Source organism: Daldinia childiae (assembly GCF_008694065.1).
Source record: "Daldinia childiae strain JS-1345 chromosome Unknown Scaffold2, whole genome shotgun sequence".
Classification (NCBI taxonomy): domain Eukaryota; kingdom Fungi; phylum Ascomycota; class Sordariomycetes; order Xylariales; family Hypoxylaceae; genus Daldinia; species Daldinia childiae.
In genome coordinates, this window is record NW_022984643.1 from 6,215,145 (window position 1) to 6,231,820 (window position 16,676).

Below are 16,676 nucleotides of genomic sequence, written 5' to 3' on the forward strand. Positions count from 1 at the left end.
CGTAACCCTTTACGACGTTGTATACTCGAATACGTCGATGAGCGGACCGTCCCGAAGGCCAGGGTACATTGAGTTCAAAGTAAAGCCCATGGCTTTAAGTTATGCTTTAAGCATAAATGCTGATGATCGGCCGCGAACAAACTTGTAGTTAGATTACCACCTTTACTTTTTGCTTTTTGGTATAATGGTGTTATTCTTTAAAACTTAGGTTACCTGTCTTAAGCCGCATATTCTGTCCTAGAGGTGCTGTAGCTAGAGCTATTTGTTAAATCATATATGAAACATAATATACCTACCTAGCATTGAGGCATCTGGTAAAATCCACTTATTAATGAGGGATAGGTAGTCTATTTAGGATAAGAGGAGAGGAATGTATCTCCTGACTCGTGCGTTAATGGGAAGTTGGCATATGCATTTTGTGTGTCGTGTGTAAGCTCGCTGACATTTAACAACTTGGTATAGCCATTAAAAAGGCATATTCATGTGCTTAGATGATAAAAATAAACAAAAACATACGGCTTCAACTTTACATTCATTAGATTAAGTTACTTAAGCGTGCTAAAGCATATGAATTCGCAACTAAACAGATGGCGGCTTTATTAGCTAATTCTTTTCCTGATTGAGTAAGTGGGTTGCGCTACCTGTATGGTTATCTCTTATCGCTGATAAGTAAAAGTACAATTTTATTTCTACAATCTGCAGGTTGCACCAAAGTCTTCAAGCTACATCTTGTCGCATCAGAACTTTTGTAAAAATGGCGCCTTCGAGAACAAAAACAGTCAAAAATAAGCATGCCGCGAATAAATCCGGTATAAGTTCCAGTAAATCGTCAAAAGGAGGTCCGTCAGATGGCATCGTCAAGTCAAAACGGAAGGGACCGGTGCTTTCGAAGCAAGTAAGAGGGAAAAACACACCTGACCTACTGAGGAAGAAAAAGAAGAGGGTCTACTCAGAGAAGGAATTGGGTATTCCAGAATTGAATATGGTGACCCCGGTCGGAGTTACAAAACCTAAAGGGAAGAAGAAGGGCAAAGTCTTCGTAGACGACAAGGTACGGCCAGTTCGCATATGATTATTCCATTTCAGCCAACGAATTAGTGCTAACATGTGTCGCTGCGCCAATAGGAAAGCATGAATACGATTCTAGCCATGGTTCAGGCCGACAAGGATGGAGAGATCGAATCCAAGATGATCAAGGCCCGGCAGATGGAAGAAATACGCGAGGCGAGAAGGGTCGAAGCGGAGAAGAAAGAGGATGAGAAAAAGGCAAAGCTCGACGAGACCAAGGACTCGCTGAGGAGAAAGAGGAAGAGGACTAAGCAGCCTAATGAGAACGACGACGGCGATAGAATCAAGGAAGTCGCATCTGCTGGGACCAAGGCCACCAAACCCAAGAAGAAGAGGGTATCGTTCGCCTAGGAGATTTTGGATGGGAATATGAATGACTGGACGGCGTTTTGGCGTTGATTCGGGCTACCCCCCGAGAAAATACGAGCATTGATCGATAAAATTAGCATCAAAGCATTTTCGTGATACCCCTAGGACGAAATTAATACGGCTATTATTATGTGCATGGGTTCAACCAAGCTACGCGAGTTAGTTTATCATACAACTAGAAGATGGTTCCAGTCCCAATCATATTATTTCCTCAAGCATACGCCTTACGCTCGGGATGTAGCTTAGAAGGGTATGCGAACCGACGACATGGCTTTTCACTACCACCGACATAATCAAGGCCCATCAAGAAATGTCCAAGTAGTAATTTAATTAAACTAAACACTTCAAAAGTTGCGAGTCGTCCCAAGTAAACAGGTACTTAAGGTAGATAAGTATGGGTAGATGCTCATAAGATTATCGAATTTAATGATGTTAGGTCTTGCCTTATATGAGAGTTTCGAGGGTGGATTCGAGAACAATGCAACTCGAACATATAACAGGCTTTTTACCTAAGCTTAAAACAGACGGTAATGTTTGGGGATTCTCTAATATTAAGCATAGTTTAAACACCTTTGATTTTCTAGCAATAGATTGTCATTATTAGGTATCTACCTAGGTAGGTTGTTAATATGTCGCTTTTGATATTCTCGATGTTTCTTAAGTAACCACCTAGGTAGTTTCTTGATATGTACCTATCTTTGTATGCAAGTAGGTAGCTCTGTTGATGGAAATGGCAAGAAAAAGTTCTAGTAATTATGCTCCTATTATGAAGTTGTCCGAGCGAACTGAGAGATTTGTTTCTAATTGACCTATTATTCGGTGGGTGAGGCTGCATTACTAACAAGCCTATTTGCAGATCTATTGTTTTACTTTGCCGTAAAGCGCTATTGGCTTCTCTTTTAGGTTGAAAAGTGAGATTTAATCATCAACAAAAACTAGCAACACGTATCACAACTACTCTTATTATAAGGTGATACTCTTCTAAATCTGTATCACCTCCCTAATTGGAGAATGTTAAATATAAGAAAAATTCGATAGCTTCATCAGATTTAGCACTTCGTGTTTTAAAGTGTTTAGTTATCTCTTTCTTGTAAGATCCGAGGTTAATCGAAGACTAACCATGAATTCGGTTCTTCAGTAAGAGACGACTTTACATAAGCGCCATTATTGGCAAGCCACTTACACTATATACGATGCGATGAGACAGTCTCTTTTAGTGTGCATGCGAAAGGTATTGTTGTGTAATAGCCCTATTCAAGACTATAATACTACGGTACTCTTTTTACTTACCCATTTTGGATAGTTAATATTGAAAAACATGAATTGTAAGCTTCGCACGTAGCAAGATGTTGAAACACAAGCAACGTACGCTCGTAAGATGCTAGATATCATTTAGTTAGGTCATAAAGACAAAGCGACGAATCTCATGTTGTTACGAGTCTAGACACGACGATAGTGCGTATATGGCATGCGGACTGGTGCAAAAATAGGGCGTAGACCGAAGCTAATATAGAGGGCAGTTTGTACTAAACTAGGAACATCCTAGCTTAAGATTCGTGGTCTCACAACAACATAACTAATGCTTACCTTATATAAGTGCGTACGTATCCCTTCCTTTACTCAAGTAAACATTGATATCTTATTTAAAGTAAACAATCTTATTTTTCTTTCTACTTTAGATTTTAGATTTTAGATTTTACTGACCCCATTACCGGAGAATCTCATATAAATTATGACGCAATTCCCCTAAAACAAGATGATTTTGGAAAAGCCAAGTACCAGAGCTGCGCGTAAGCACCCGCGGTATAAATAAGGCGGCCCACCGTTTGGCCTGGGGGACCCTGACGCCATCTAAATTAGGCCGTAAGCCCAGACCGATCTGAGTAGACCAAACAGACTACGGACTGGGCCGGTCCTCTCAGTTTAAAAAAATAAAAAGTAACAATAGGTAGTACATAGGAGAAGATGAGGAGAAGGAAGATGTGAGAGTTTTTGTATATAGTAGGAGTGGTGATACGAGCGCAGTCATGAATCATTTATCTGTCATAGGAATCAATCAATTCCAATCGCGTGGCTTTCTAACAGGTAGATCTGCACCAAGGAATACGAGCTGTTCTGCTACCCGCCAACCATAACTTGTCTAATCTACGATGGACCGGGTGGTTTGCATATGGCGGCTACACGCGAATGGATCGAATCATGATTCTATCTTGCTTACCTGTGGCTAACCTTGTGCGGATTTAGGTTTCCAACCTACTGCAGTTAAAACTTCGTGTTCCTGCATTGGTTACAGGCTTGGCATGTTGATTTGGGGGTATCGAGAAGTACATTTATATTCGTCTGCCCTTGCAAGCACTAATGTTTTGGTATATCACGGTTTATATAGTTACCTATATTCTACCTATATTCTATCTTACAATACCAACTTATTGAATCAAGTTGATATCCACCATAATGATATGTATAAAAAAAAAAGTCTTAAAAAAGGGGCTTCTCAAGAGATAAAACGTCATGAAATGGTACAACGACCTGGTGATGACCTATGAGGATGCAAGAGATGCCCGTATGTTTGTAAAGAAATCCCCGTCTCGCGGACCAATCGTAGAAGGGCTTGCCCATGTCCTTGTCCGTAGCTATTAAGTATGATTGGTCCGTATGTTTATGACCCCCTGGTCAGAGGGACAACGCTCAGCCCAAGCGAAATGAGCAGCATCACCCTTCCAGCACTGTCGTCCATTTACAGCGAGACAGGCCCCCAAATTCAGTGTCATGTCGAGCGTCCGACGAAGCTAACGATGCTCGGGGGGGTGTCCACTGATGAGAAGTATCTCATTTTAATTTTTGGATTGGCAAACATATTATCAAAAACGCTCCCGCCGTCGGGTTTCATTAATTTCTCTCCTCTCCTTTACCTCTCTTTATCCTCACCTTAACGTCCGGCCGACCGTTCGTCGCTTGTGGGTGTCGATGTTTCGGTTCCAGAGCCTTTCGCGCCAACAATGAGGATCCGGCAACGATAGAAGGACTACAAAGATCGAAGAAGTAGGAATAGGGGACGATAATAATACGATAATGATGGGATGCTATTCTGGACGATCAGCAACCTAACTAACGCATTCATTCTCTTTCACTCTTTTACCTGCCAGCCAGCCAGTCAATCGCAGCCTTTTTTTTTTAGTCAGGCCAAAAAAACGAGTCTATCCCAAGCAGCGAACCGCAAACCGCGAACCGCGCCCCCAAAACCCACCAGCGAATCCGACTCTGCCTCTAAAAAAAAAACTAGTATTCTAGTACACACGCTTACACGCACGCACGCACTTTGAGAAAAAAGCTCGTATTTCTCCAATTCACCGCCACGCGCGATGACAACCCCAGTCTCGGGGTCTTCACTCCCTCAGACCCGAGACGTACATCAACACAATCATTTTCACAATTCCAGAGAAAGCCACCACCACCATCATTACCACCACCGTACTCACCACACCCACCACGCTCGTTCTCAAAACAGTAACAAAAGGGGCCACAAACGCACCGATTCGGAACCCACTATAATCGTCACGACCGTTTCCGTTCTTGAGCTTATCGATTCCGCCGGTGTCCCAATTACTACCCAGACCCTCACGCCATCCCAATCGACACCACCTGCGTCGTCCAGCTATAATATCACTAGCTCCGAACCCGACGTTAGTGTCGACCCGACGAGCACAACAAGTTCAAGTTCAAGTTCGAGTTTGACTTCGACTTCGACTTCGAGTTCTGCTCTAGGTTTACCTACTTCTTCCCCGGGAACCAGCGACGATGAAGGCGACAGCCTCTCTTCGACTTCCATCCCCACGATAGACCCGACCGTAGCACCGTCGGAGTCTTCGATGCCTACTATCTTTCCCACATTATCTTATTCGCCTTTGACGTCCACTCCTTTATCAGGCTCTCCCGTTTTCCCATCCTTGGCTGGCGTGACTAACACAACCCAATGTAAGTCTCTTATTTTTAATTATTATTAACTATTACGACTATAAATAATTCCCCGTCGTTGTCGTTTTGTTATTGGTTTCTAACATATACGTAGCTTCTTCGTCCACTCTTTCTCCCAATAGTACTAGTTCTACTTTGCTACCTTCATTTTCCATCGAGGGGTTTAATTCCTCGTCGTCTGAGTCATCAGCTAGTACTGTACTATCGTCTGATTCTGATTCTTCTACTGCTACTACTACTACTACTTCTTCTTCCTCCTCGCCAACGACTACCACTCGCTCCAACCCCACATCGACTACTATTGGTTCTTGGGGAGTACCTACCCAAACGGGAGACGGTACTGTTGGCGTTGGCAATGCACAACCATCATCTTCGAGCGCCGTAGCGACCGATGACGACTCCGTTTCAAATGGACCCGAGGCGGCCACGGTCGCAGGAAGCGTTCTAGGAGGTGTGGCTGCACTTGCAGGTATTTTGATTCTTGCTCTCTTCCTTCTTCGATGGAAGAAACGCCAGAACACCATTAAGCTCATGCGAGGCTCCACGAGTGAACGAGGCCCCGGCGGCGGTTTGGTTGGAAATTCCGGTCCCGGCGGAGGAGGAGAGGGCGGTATGTCTGAAACACGACGGCGTTCGGTTCCCTTTGCAATTCCCGCGGCTCTCGCCAGCTTGACTGGGTATAAACACTTCTCCGGACGTAGTGCCGCCTCTTCGGATGGGGGCGAACGAGGATTTTCTAAGGTTTCTGGGAGGAAATTACCTCCGGTTATTCAGTTCGGCGGGGATGGTTATTCGGATCCCCGGGATACTATCCTAAGTGATCAGTCCATTGATTATCGAGACTCGGCCTTCCCTGGATTAGGCGGTGGGCTCGCACCGACTAGGCTAGCTGTGGGTGCCCCGATGCGGCCGGAAAGCGGAATCCCGGTCTTCAACCCGGGGCCGGCCCGCACCCCAAAGACGGAGCAGGTACCTTTCAGTCCTGTTTCAGAACTTGAGCCTCCTCGAGATCCACTTGGACGATCCCACCCTTCTCACGATGGGTCGAGTCGTTCCCACGGTTCAGCTTCCCGGTTTACCGAGGAGTTATGACCCCCTGGATAGATACCCTGCTTTTTCATCTTTGCTTGTGTACATTTCGCTTTTTTTTTTATTGTGATGATACCTGTTTGTTATTCTGTGTCGACATATACTCGTCACGGCATCGGGTTGGCGTTGATATATGAAATAAAAACTCCAAGGGGTTATAGGGGAAAGGGATAGAAGGCTAGTTTTTTTTATAGCTTTCGGCCCTGCGTCAGATGTAAACCATTTCTTGTAAATAGTCAAATGTCGTTCCAGACCTTCGGGCTGGATAACGACAATGAGAGCACGATATTTGGGAGTTGAGGTTGCGGCAGCTATCTCCTCTGTGGTCTGCTCCTAATCAAGCATAATTGTCATCAAACATATTTTATCTATATCATTTCGGATCTTGTGTTATAACCGTTTTCAGGACTTGAGTGGAAAGACTTGCCTTATTATGCCGATGGAATAAGCTTGTCGATTGTGTATGGATCTGAAGTTAGTTTATTCCCATTAGGTATAGTTTAAGAAGTAATCCTTCACTATGAATTTACGTTGCTACATACGAAGCATTTATTCCTAAGCACAAGCGTGCATCGCATCTCACTACCTAATATGATTAACGGAGGGGTTTGTAAAGATAAGTACCTGTTGAGACGGTTATGAAACACGACTTGGCCTCTTATCCGCGATTCCGTTGACGCTTTGGCCTGTTATTACAAATCGGTATGTCTATGTCACCATACCGTTACGAGGTGACGGAGTCAAGTTCGTTGGTGTTTACGGATCCGTATGCCGTCTATCTTTACCCCGGGTAACGCTAACGCATACGCTTGTAGATAGATCTCGTCACCCCCTTGGGTGTTGAGTCTAGACTGGATTCTTCATCCCATACTACCTAGGTGGATGAAACCAAGGTCACTTCTGCAAGGCGATCAAGTCTAAGGGTGGGGATGCACGTAACCTAGTGCTGGGGAAGGATTGAAGCTTATCGACCATGTGCATGTAGTTGGCGGCCTCTGACATCAAACGTTCTGATGATACTTGAATACCTTAGGTGCCTAAGATAAGTATACCTAGGTTAGGTAAGTATTATCTATCGTATGATATTTTCCACCATATGTCGTCACAATTTTGACGAGATACGTATCTAAGCTTATTGGATTAACTTGGAAATATGTAGAATACCCTCTCAAATCTTGGAATTTCATAAAGAAATGCTCTCTCAGTTGTTGTTAGTTATCTAACTAATATTATAATTATAAACTCCGAAATCCGTTTCTACATAGCGTTTCTGGCTTCGAAAAGACGCTTAACAAAAGGCATTAGTGTTCTTGATTACCAAAAAAGGCAAGAGGGGCTAAACTAGGACTCGGGGACTTTTCTCTAATATTCAAGGGTCTGGTGTATCATTTTGTCCGATCGAGTGAATTCTTGACTTCCTCGACGATCTATTGTCTTAACTTAAGGGGAAACTAAGCGGCTTGGTATATAGGCACTTTTTCGGAAAGATCATAAATCTTGTTAACTCTAGGTAACAAGGTAACTAGGTAATTTGTAATTCATAGACCAGACACTTTTGGAAGCTGTAGGACATGGGAGGACATGGGATCCGAGGGTATTCAAGCGTCTATCATACTATACCCTGCCGGTACTCAGGACGAAAGGATCCCCTCATAATACCACCCCAGAACCCTTTGGTGCTGTCATAGTGAATTCTGATTCGCGGGGAACTTCAATCCCACTGAATCATTGTTTGGACTAGGAGGGGAGTACTCGCACGTCCCTGACAGTCAATACTAGTCAGTAGTCAACTAGCGTTACCAACGGACATCATAAGGTCTCAGACAACGGAATTTCCATTCTGTTTGTCTCATATGTTACGAGTCCTTTTTGTTTTTCTCTTCCTTCTATTTCGCCCTATGGAAGAAGAATAACAATAGCCAATAATTCCCTTAAGCCACTTTTTTAATAAACTATTGGTCTAGACGTCTAAGCCACGCGATATGATAGTCTAGCTATACATATTACCGTCCCTAAAATATCTTTGTGTTCAGTTAGTAGTGCTTGGCGCCTAAATCTTCAATCTGATACCAAGTTTAGAAAGAAAAAAAAAAAGCGAGTACGAATCCGCAGTACATCGTACAGAGCCTTGTACATACAACCCGGCGTTTAAACCCGGCCCAAGCCCCCTTAGACAATTCACCGAGCGAATAGCGCACTTGCTAAGAGTCTTGACTGGAGACAGACCCGTTGGCAATTTCGATAAAGACAGGCAAGGAGATCGATCACTGTCCATGGGGAAACACTTTAAATCCGCAAAATCCTAGTACCACATAAAGTACCTACCTGAAAGTTACCTAGGCTGGATTATTTCTCTAAAACGTCAACTTACATTAACTCTCTTAATTAACCAAAACACCCCCCCACGATAACGTCGTGTATCTCGATAACCACCCCGACGATTTTCTTATCTCCAGGAGCGACAACTTCCAACCGAATCAACGACTAAGTCCGTAGAAGAGAGACTATGGATCACATGAGGGTTGATCCCGGGGGCTTCCAGATACCGGGAATGCACCGTCCACAACTGATGAATCAACCACCACAGATATTCGGAACTTATAGTCACGATGGCTTACCCGTATTACATCCGGAACTCGCGGCACAAATGGCTTTCGATCCGTCGTCGTTGCTTGATGACCCGAACGATGCAAAGAGAAGGAGAATTGCACGGGTGAGTTATCACCAGTTTCGGTTGTGCAGCTGTACATAAGTTGACCTGTGTAAATGAAGGCTTGTGATATGTGTCGGAAGAAGAAAATAAAGTGCGACGGAAAGCTTCCCGCGTGCACGCATTGTATTAACTATAAGACGGAATGCGTCTTCACGCAAGTCGAGAAGAAGAGAAGTCCGCCTAAAGGGTATGAGTGGTTCATGTCCAACTAAGTCCGATTAGAGACTGACCTATACGAATAGTGCAAAGTATATCGAGGGTCTTGAGAACCGTTTAGGGCGCATGGAAAGTTTGCTGAGGCTATCCGGTACGTCCCGAGTTCTTTATTATACACCTTGCATTGGCTCACAATATAAGGAAGGCCTACTTGGAGACGACGATGAATCAACCGATCTAGCTACACTGGAAAGACGTCTCGCAGAGAAGCACCAGCAGTCGAGACAAGCTTCGCAAGCGGCCACTTCAAATCCTACATCACCGTCGCAAACGACATCTGGTCATGATGGCTTTGCATCGACACCTCAAAGTTCCCTAACATCCCCAGAGCCGACTAGAGACCGTGATAATAGAAAAGATAGCTCACCGCAACCCGAACGGCCTAAAGATGAAGAAGTCGAGTCCCTATCTGAAATGATGTGTTCATTAGTAACGAATCAGTCCGGAGAGACAAGATATATAGGTACTAACCACTAACTAATCACGAATATAACCCGTGATAGAATTCGGCTAACTCGTATTAGGGTCATCGTCGGGTTTCTCTATATTCTCACCGAAGGGTATCCAATGGGTAAACGAAAAGACGGGAGACAGATCGTTTCAACAAATGATATCAGAAGTATCCATCGACGATCACAAATGGAATCACTGGAAACCCGAGATTTTTAGTGACCTTTTCCATCGTCATATTTATCGGCAATTACCGCCTAAGCCAGAGGCTTTATCCCTGCTCAAAGACTATTTTGACAACTTCAACTGCATGTTCCCGCTGTTCCACCAACCAACGTTTATGCATCTCGTTGAGAGGCAGTACTCCAATGACCCGTATCAGGGTTCGGGATGGTGGGCTAGCTTGAATGTTGCATTAGCCATTGCGCATCGTCTTAGAGTCATGAGTAATCTAGTACCGCAGGAAGAGGACGATAAGTCGTGGGCGTACATGAAGAACGCCATGGGCGTCTTCTCCGAATTAACGATGCGCAATACCGACTTATTGAGCGTGCAAGCTTTACTCGGAATGGCCTCCTTTATGCAGGGAACACCCAACCCTCAGCCGTCGTTTCTGCTGGTTGCCGCAGCCATCAGACTGTCGCACAGCATCGGGTTGCATAAGCGCGGATGTGGTTTTAATCTGAACCCGGTCGAGATTGAGCAAAGGAAACGAGTGTTCTGGATAGCATATATGCTGGACAAGGATCTGTGTCTCCGATCCGGACGGCCTCCAGCGCAGGATGACGATGACATGAATGTAGAGCTCCCAGATGCCGATCCAGTAGACAATATTGGCAACATTCCCCTTGCCGACGGAAAGGGAAAGATGAATCTATTCCGAGCGATGTGCGAATTAACAGTTATTGAAAGTCAGGTTTATAAGAGGCTCTATTCAACCAAGGCCACCAAGTTATCAGAAGGCGAGCTGTTACAAACCATAGGAGAGCTTGATAAACAGCTAGACACTTGGAAGGACAACATCCCTATTGATTTCCGTCCGGAACACGAAATAAAAGCGTCTCACACTCCTCTAATACTCCATGTGGTCATGTTACATTTCTCTTACTACAATGCCCTCACTACAATCCATCGCATGTCTATACATCACGGCTACTGGACAAGTCGACTATCCAATTACGCAATCCAGGGCTTGAACCCCAGGCCTTTAAATCCACGGGTATTTGCATCTGCAGCTCTGTGCGCATCCGCAGCCCGAGCAAGTATTCAACTCCTCAAATATATCCCGCAGGGCGACTTTTCCTGCGTTTGGTGAGTGTCTCAATATTTATACCCGCACTCCTTATCCTTACTAACATACTGCAGGCTTATTCTCTACTTCCCTGTCTCGGCTCTCGTCACGCTCTTCGGGAATATTCTGCAGAACCCGTTAGACCCGCGAGCGAAGTCGGACACAAAACTAATGAATCTGGTGGTGACATTCCTCTCCACCCTCGGCCAAGAGGCTGAAACTGGTGGAGTGCATCGTATGCTCGGTGTATGCTCCGAGTTTGAGCGCATCGCCAAGATCGTCATCGATAAGGCAGAACGCGACACTAATCGGCGAAAGCGTAAGAGTCACGAGCCTCAGAGACCCTCCATCAGTCAAGCTTCTCCATCGCAAATATACAGCACGCCGCAACCCTCATCGGCAGCCACACCGACGGGCAACTACTCCGGAACCTCGCAGCTATCGCCCAAATTTAACGGAGAGCAAAACCGTGCTAATAATGCAGCAAACGGAGGCTTTAGCCCCATGGACACAGCGAGCTCGAACAACGGCTCAGCACCACGCGACGGACCTGGAGGCTGGCCGTCTCCATCGCCGCAACAACAGCAGGAATGGAACCCTAACGCTATGGACTTCGGTAACTTCTCAGAGATGACAGGCTTTGGACAACCGATCGCGTCACCGCCGTTGCCGGGTCCCGCCGCGCCTGGAGTCGCGGGCGGATACCAGCCGTTGCTCCCACAGGAGCTATGGCAGATGCCCGGCGGGCTCGACTGGGATTGGGCCGAGTTCACGGGAGGCGTGTATCCTAGCTTCGAGAATGGGTCCGCGACGCAGAATGGGAGATGAGTTTGACCTATCTACCACTACTTTAATACCATACCGGGGGGTCTATCGGCTATCCCTACATTTTTTCGCGAAACAAAGAATACATTGGTCGAGTGTCTAAGCGTTACGTTCGATTAGGGAGTAAGGCACAAGCATAAGCATGATAGGTATGAGAGAAAGCATCCGGGACGTGAGGGGCATTGGACGCGAGGAATTGAGCACAGGCGTGGGGGGGTTGTGATTTTCTAAAAAAGTATAGGGAAATGAGGCTGGGGGGAATTTGAAGGGATTTGACTATTCGGACTGACGTTGCTGTTTTGGCCGATGATGTTTAAGAACTAGATCTACTGTCTAAGCAGGTAACCTCATGAGGAGTTTGAATTTGCTTATCTATGGTTTTTTATTTTATTTTATACGTATGGGAAGCGGTATGGGGTGGCGTTTATACGGCGCATTTCCGTTCTGTTCAACGGCCTGAGACGAGACGTTGTAAATGGCCTGCTTGGTAACATATATCTCAACTCTTGAGTGTATGTTTATGAATCAATATAATGTTATCTAAACTAGTTATTCAAAAGATTATCCTCAATTTATTCTATGAGTCCTGTTGTGTGTACCAAACCTATATAGTTCAGCTATACATATGTGTATAACAGGTAGGTGGCCTACAAGTACAGGTATTTATGCAAGTGCACAAGCCAAAAAAAGCTCAGCATAGTTAAATCCCCAAGAGAACCGCCATAATTCTGCTGTCGGTTTCATCATGATGTAACCAATTGCAGATTAGGCGAAAGGCACAACGACGATTCAACGTTTCGGAGTTCGTCACAAGCGCTCAGCAATATGTACGTGATATGCAGCCAAGATCCCAGTTGCTTGCCTTAGCGTTGCTTCGGCCCATATCTATTGAAAACCTCACCAGAATAGCTTCTTTGAACAAATACCTGGGCACTGGTAGGTATGCCACTTACTTGTCGTGTGACTTTTCTTCTGCCTCACTTCTCCCCAGACAACTTTCCTCTTCTTATCTAAATCCGATCTGTGCATAGAACTTGTAAGACATACCAACCCAAGGAGGTACATACATATATACATTAGATACATATCTACACCTATCAAGCATGGCTCAACACGAAGCATCAAGTCCCCAACTCCACCCCGGCGATCAGCACGAGATCCCCAGCGTTGAGGCCCACGGGTCCTTCGACTCGCTGAAGGACAGGATCAAGACGCACTACGAAATCGCGTCGGACTACTACTACTCGTTATGGTATTTCCCGCCTCTCATTTTTTTGTCGTTATTTCCGGTGCGCAGCTAAGCCAGGCCCATTCTTCATCCGTAGGGGCCAACACATCCACCACGGCCTCTTCAAGTCCGCCAACGAGACCAAGGAGCAGGCCCAGGTCAATCTTATTAACTATCTGCTGGAGATCTCGGCTCTTCCCGCTGGCGCTAAGGTCCTGGATGTCGGCTGCGGCGTCGGCGGCACGAGCCGCTTTCTTGCGCGCGAGCGCGGTTGCACGGTCACGGGCATTACGATCAGCGGAAGGCAGGTCGAGATCGCGAGGCAGGTGACTGCGACAGAGACGGGTGGTGCCGCGCCTCCTCCGGGAAGCTTCGCGAAGTATGCCGATGAGGCGGGGAAGGAGGGAGGTAAGGTTCGCTTCCTCGAGCTCGATGCCGAGAAGATGCTGGATCACTTCCGTCCGGCTGCCGGTGAAGCGGAGACGTTTGACTGCGTCTGGATATCGGAGGCGCTGTCGCATCTGCCGAATAAGGAACTTTTCTTTTCTTCATCGTTTTCCTTGGTGAAGAGTGGAGGATTGCTCGTTATCGCCGATTGGTTTAAGGCGCCGATTCTATCGCCCGAGCAAGAGAGTGCTGACATCAAGCCCATTGAAGACGGCATGTTACTTCCCCGGCTCTATACCGCGGACGAGTATGTTGCACTGGCGACGCAGGCAGGGTTCCGAGCTCGCAAGGAGCCGGTTGATATAAGTAAGGATGTGGCTAAGACGTGGTAAGCTACTTCAAGTTATGCTATTGTAAATTCGTGGTCTAATTGTCACATATAGGGATATTTCATGGTCTCTTGTTTCCTCGCCTTCGCTCTGGGCCTTCGCCATATCTCAAGGTAGAGACGGCCTTGCGTTCTTGCAGGCATTTAGGGCGATGAGGAGAGGCTATGCAAATGGGACGTTTAGGTATGCGGTCATGTGCTTTGAGAAACCTTAAGTGTGAAAACGTGATGATAGACGGGGCGGAGTTGGATATATATATGTTGGCTGTGAGACTGGTAGGGTGAGTGCACATAGCTATCATCCCTTAACCGATATATAAAGATTAAGTATGAAGATATAAAGTAACATGGCGACATATCTACTACTTAAGCTACTCATATGATCACATATCTTATCGGACGATGAGGAAAAACTTCGTATATGGGGTAGATGTATTCACTAATACAGAGCCTTTGACCCTTAGACAATCCGAATACAGTGCCCAGGTAGGCGAACAAAGGGGAAGCCTCGTTAATCCTGCATTATCCATTGACCATTGGCTATTTAGTTGAATAGGATAGGTACCTAGGTAGGTACGTATATTGTCTGTGACGCCTAATAGCTTAAGTAGTAGGTTCTAAGAAGCCTTGCGAAATTCTATAACCTGGCATTGTAATTTGGGTTCCTACATAATGTTTATTATTACATGAGGCGACGATATTGTTCAGTTCTTTATGAGACGCCACTATTAGGAATGCCTAGGTGTAGTAAGGACCGGTCTTCTCACATAGACTCGAGTAATACGGTGAAAACCACAAGCTATGAGCTATATTAGGTTAGGCAAGCAACCGAGGACAATATCGCAAGTCAAAGAAACGCCGTTGAGCTGTAAAAATTTAATCGTGTCTCATGCTTGGAGGTTTCATGTCAGAATACAACATAGCGTTGCTAAATTCGTCTTGGAAGCTTAGCCGAGTCGAATACTTACTAAGATAGAAGTTCATCTGAAATAAGGAATACCACTGAGGAGCAGAGTTTTTTTTCGCCGTAACATCCCGAGACTTAAAAGTTTTCGGTGACGATCCTTTCTGTGAAACAGAGACCGGCGTGGCTCTAGTGCTATTCCTATATATTGGAGTTACCAATAAGGCCATGATTACTGGTAGAACATATATATCTTTTTAGAAAATGACGGCATCGTCACATTTTAGCGGAAATTGGACCTAAAATTTTCGGTCTATCTTAACGTAATATGTGTTTTGAGCTCCGCGAAATATTTAGCCGCATCATGACTATTCTGCCTAACACCGAGACAGTGATGGGGAATCAGTGAATGCTGATCTCTATCCGGCAACAATTATAACAGCATAGCTGACGAGATTTCGGCACATAAATGTGATAATGTGCCTTTGTATCAGTAAAAGGCACATGCCAATGAGACTGAGAGTTTCTGAAACTTCGAGCAACAAGCTCCTGATTGCCTAAGCCATTGGCACGTTACGATATGAAGAAGTTTGCCCTGTTGTCCATTAAAGGGCCATGAATTAAGAAGCAAAGAGTCAAGACAAGCTCAAAAGCCAAGAAATCAGGGTGCACCCTGAGACAGCAGAGCGATAGACGAGCTGCAGTGCGGGCACGGCTACATGTATGTAGTAGTACCGCTAGTCGTTGACCGAATATATGTATTCGGACGACTTTCTAGAAGCAAGCGCTACGATCGCGGCCATGGCAAAGGCCACTTTGTTAGTCACGATATTGAAAAATGCTCACCGTTGCCGGGAAGCTAGGCCTCGAGGTAGGCGGGTATTGTGGATTTCTCATTAGGCTCGAGCGCGGTCATGCGCACGTCGAAATGGAGCTTTACGACTCCGAATAATTAGCCTAGACCTACAAAATGCTTGTCTGTATCCTCCCGCAGTCTGGAGAAGCTCGATTTGATAACCAAGTGGGGACGGTTAAGCTGCATGAAAGATGGAAAAACCGTAGGGTTCCCGGTGAGGGTGACGGTGAATCTGTGTTTGAGCTCAGTGGAGACTTTTTCCATGCTCTCCATGCTCGGCGGCTTGGGTTTGGGCTTGGAAGTGGAGAGAGATTGGACGACGGTAGGGCACTGACACTGACAGGCTGGGCGGGTTCATCAGACGGACGGGAAGAGCCCAAAAGAAATAATGGCCGTATTTCAAGTACTAATCCGAAGGAAATTGAAGTAATGACGACTAATGTATTCCCTATTTCTTCCGACGAATTTGATGATATGATGAACATACTACATATAGCTCTCATGTATGCTTCGGTCATCTTGAAATTCTTGTTGAATCTGATGTATCAATCTAGTTGATAGGTAGGTAGTCTTGACTTAGAGCTCGGTGAGGCTGTTAATACATAGACTTACAGCAACTAAAATTCTCTATGAGGTAGAGACGGGTAAAACTAGCCACGCCTGCCACGCACCCAGTCGGTAAAACCCAAGCCTCGTGGCATTTTCAGATCGGAAGAATCCGGGTCCCTTACAAGGGTTTGTACAAGATTCGTCAGCCCTGTCAGCCCCATCCTTCGGCGCGGTCATACCTTGCAATATCGTGATCAATTTCGGGCTGGCCCTGGATTGGACTTCCAGAAGCTAAAAAGTTTTTTAAAATGAACGGGGGCCATGGTGAAGTAAAGGAGTTTGCTTGGGCACCTTGATATACCTAACAT

At 45.6% G+C, this 16,676-nt stretch overlaps 4 protein-coding genes across 5 annotated transcripts; all 4 read left to right on the top strand.

Annotated features, from left to right (window-relative positions):
• Nucleotides 1-754: 754 nt before the first annotated feature.
• On the top strand, nucleotides 755-1,419 carry GL218_02525 (60S ribosomal subunit assembly/export protein loc-1; the record flags this gene model as incomplete). The annotated part of the gene is made up of 2 exons (XM_033579046.1): nucleotides 755-1,051; nucleotides 1,126-1,419. The coding sequence occupies 2 exons, from the start codon at nucleotides 755-757 to the stop codon at nucleotides 1,417-1,419; spliced, it is 591 nt and encodes a 196-aa protein (XP_033438305.1).
• Nucleotides 1,420-4,799: 3,380 nt separating this feature from the next.
• Nucleotides 4,800-6,504, top strand: GL218_02526 (uncharacterized protein; the record flags this gene model as incomplete). Of its 2 annotated transcripts, XM_033579048.1 has the most annotated exons (2): nucleotides 4,800-5,412; nucleotides 5,507-6,504. In XM_033579048.1, the coding sequence occupies 2 exons, from the start codon at nucleotides 4,800-4,802 to the stop codon at nucleotides 6,502-6,504; spliced, it is 1,611 nt and encodes a 536-aa protein (XP_033438308.1). The 2 variants fall into 2 exon arrangements, with proteins under 2 accessions (XP_033438308.1, XP_033438309.1); XM_033579047.1 differs by lacking the exon at nucleotides 4,800-5,412 and having other exon boundaries at nucleotides 5,944-6,504.
• A 2,503-nt stretch (nucleotides 6,505-9,007) lies between these two features.
• On the top strand, nucleotides 9,008-11,999 carry GL218_02527 (uncharacterized protein; the record flags this gene model as incomplete). Its single annotated transcript, XM_033579049.1, has 6 exons — nucleotides 9,008-9,214; nucleotides 9,274-9,401; nucleotides 9,457-9,521; nucleotides 9,576-9,893; nucleotides 9,955-11,191; nucleotides 11,246-11,999. 6 exons carry the CDS (start codon nucleotides 9,008-9,010, stop codon nucleotides 11,997-11,999), a joined length of 2,709 nt encoding a protein of 902 aa, XP_033438307.1.
• Nucleotides 12,000-13,099: 1,100 nt separating this feature from the next.
• Nucleotides 13,100-14,214, top strand: GL218_02528 (2-methyl-6-phytyl-1,4-hydroquinone methyltransferase; the record flags this gene model as incomplete). The annotated part of the gene is made up of 3 exons (XM_033579050.1): nucleotides 13,100-13,248; nucleotides 13,322-13,999; nucleotides 14,055-14,214. The coding sequence occupies 3 exons, from the start codon at nucleotides 13,100-13,102 to the stop codon at nucleotides 14,212-14,214; spliced, it is 987 nt and encodes a 328-aa protein (XP_033438304.1).
• Between the last annotated feature and the right edge of the window lie 2,462 nt (nucleotides 14,215-16,676).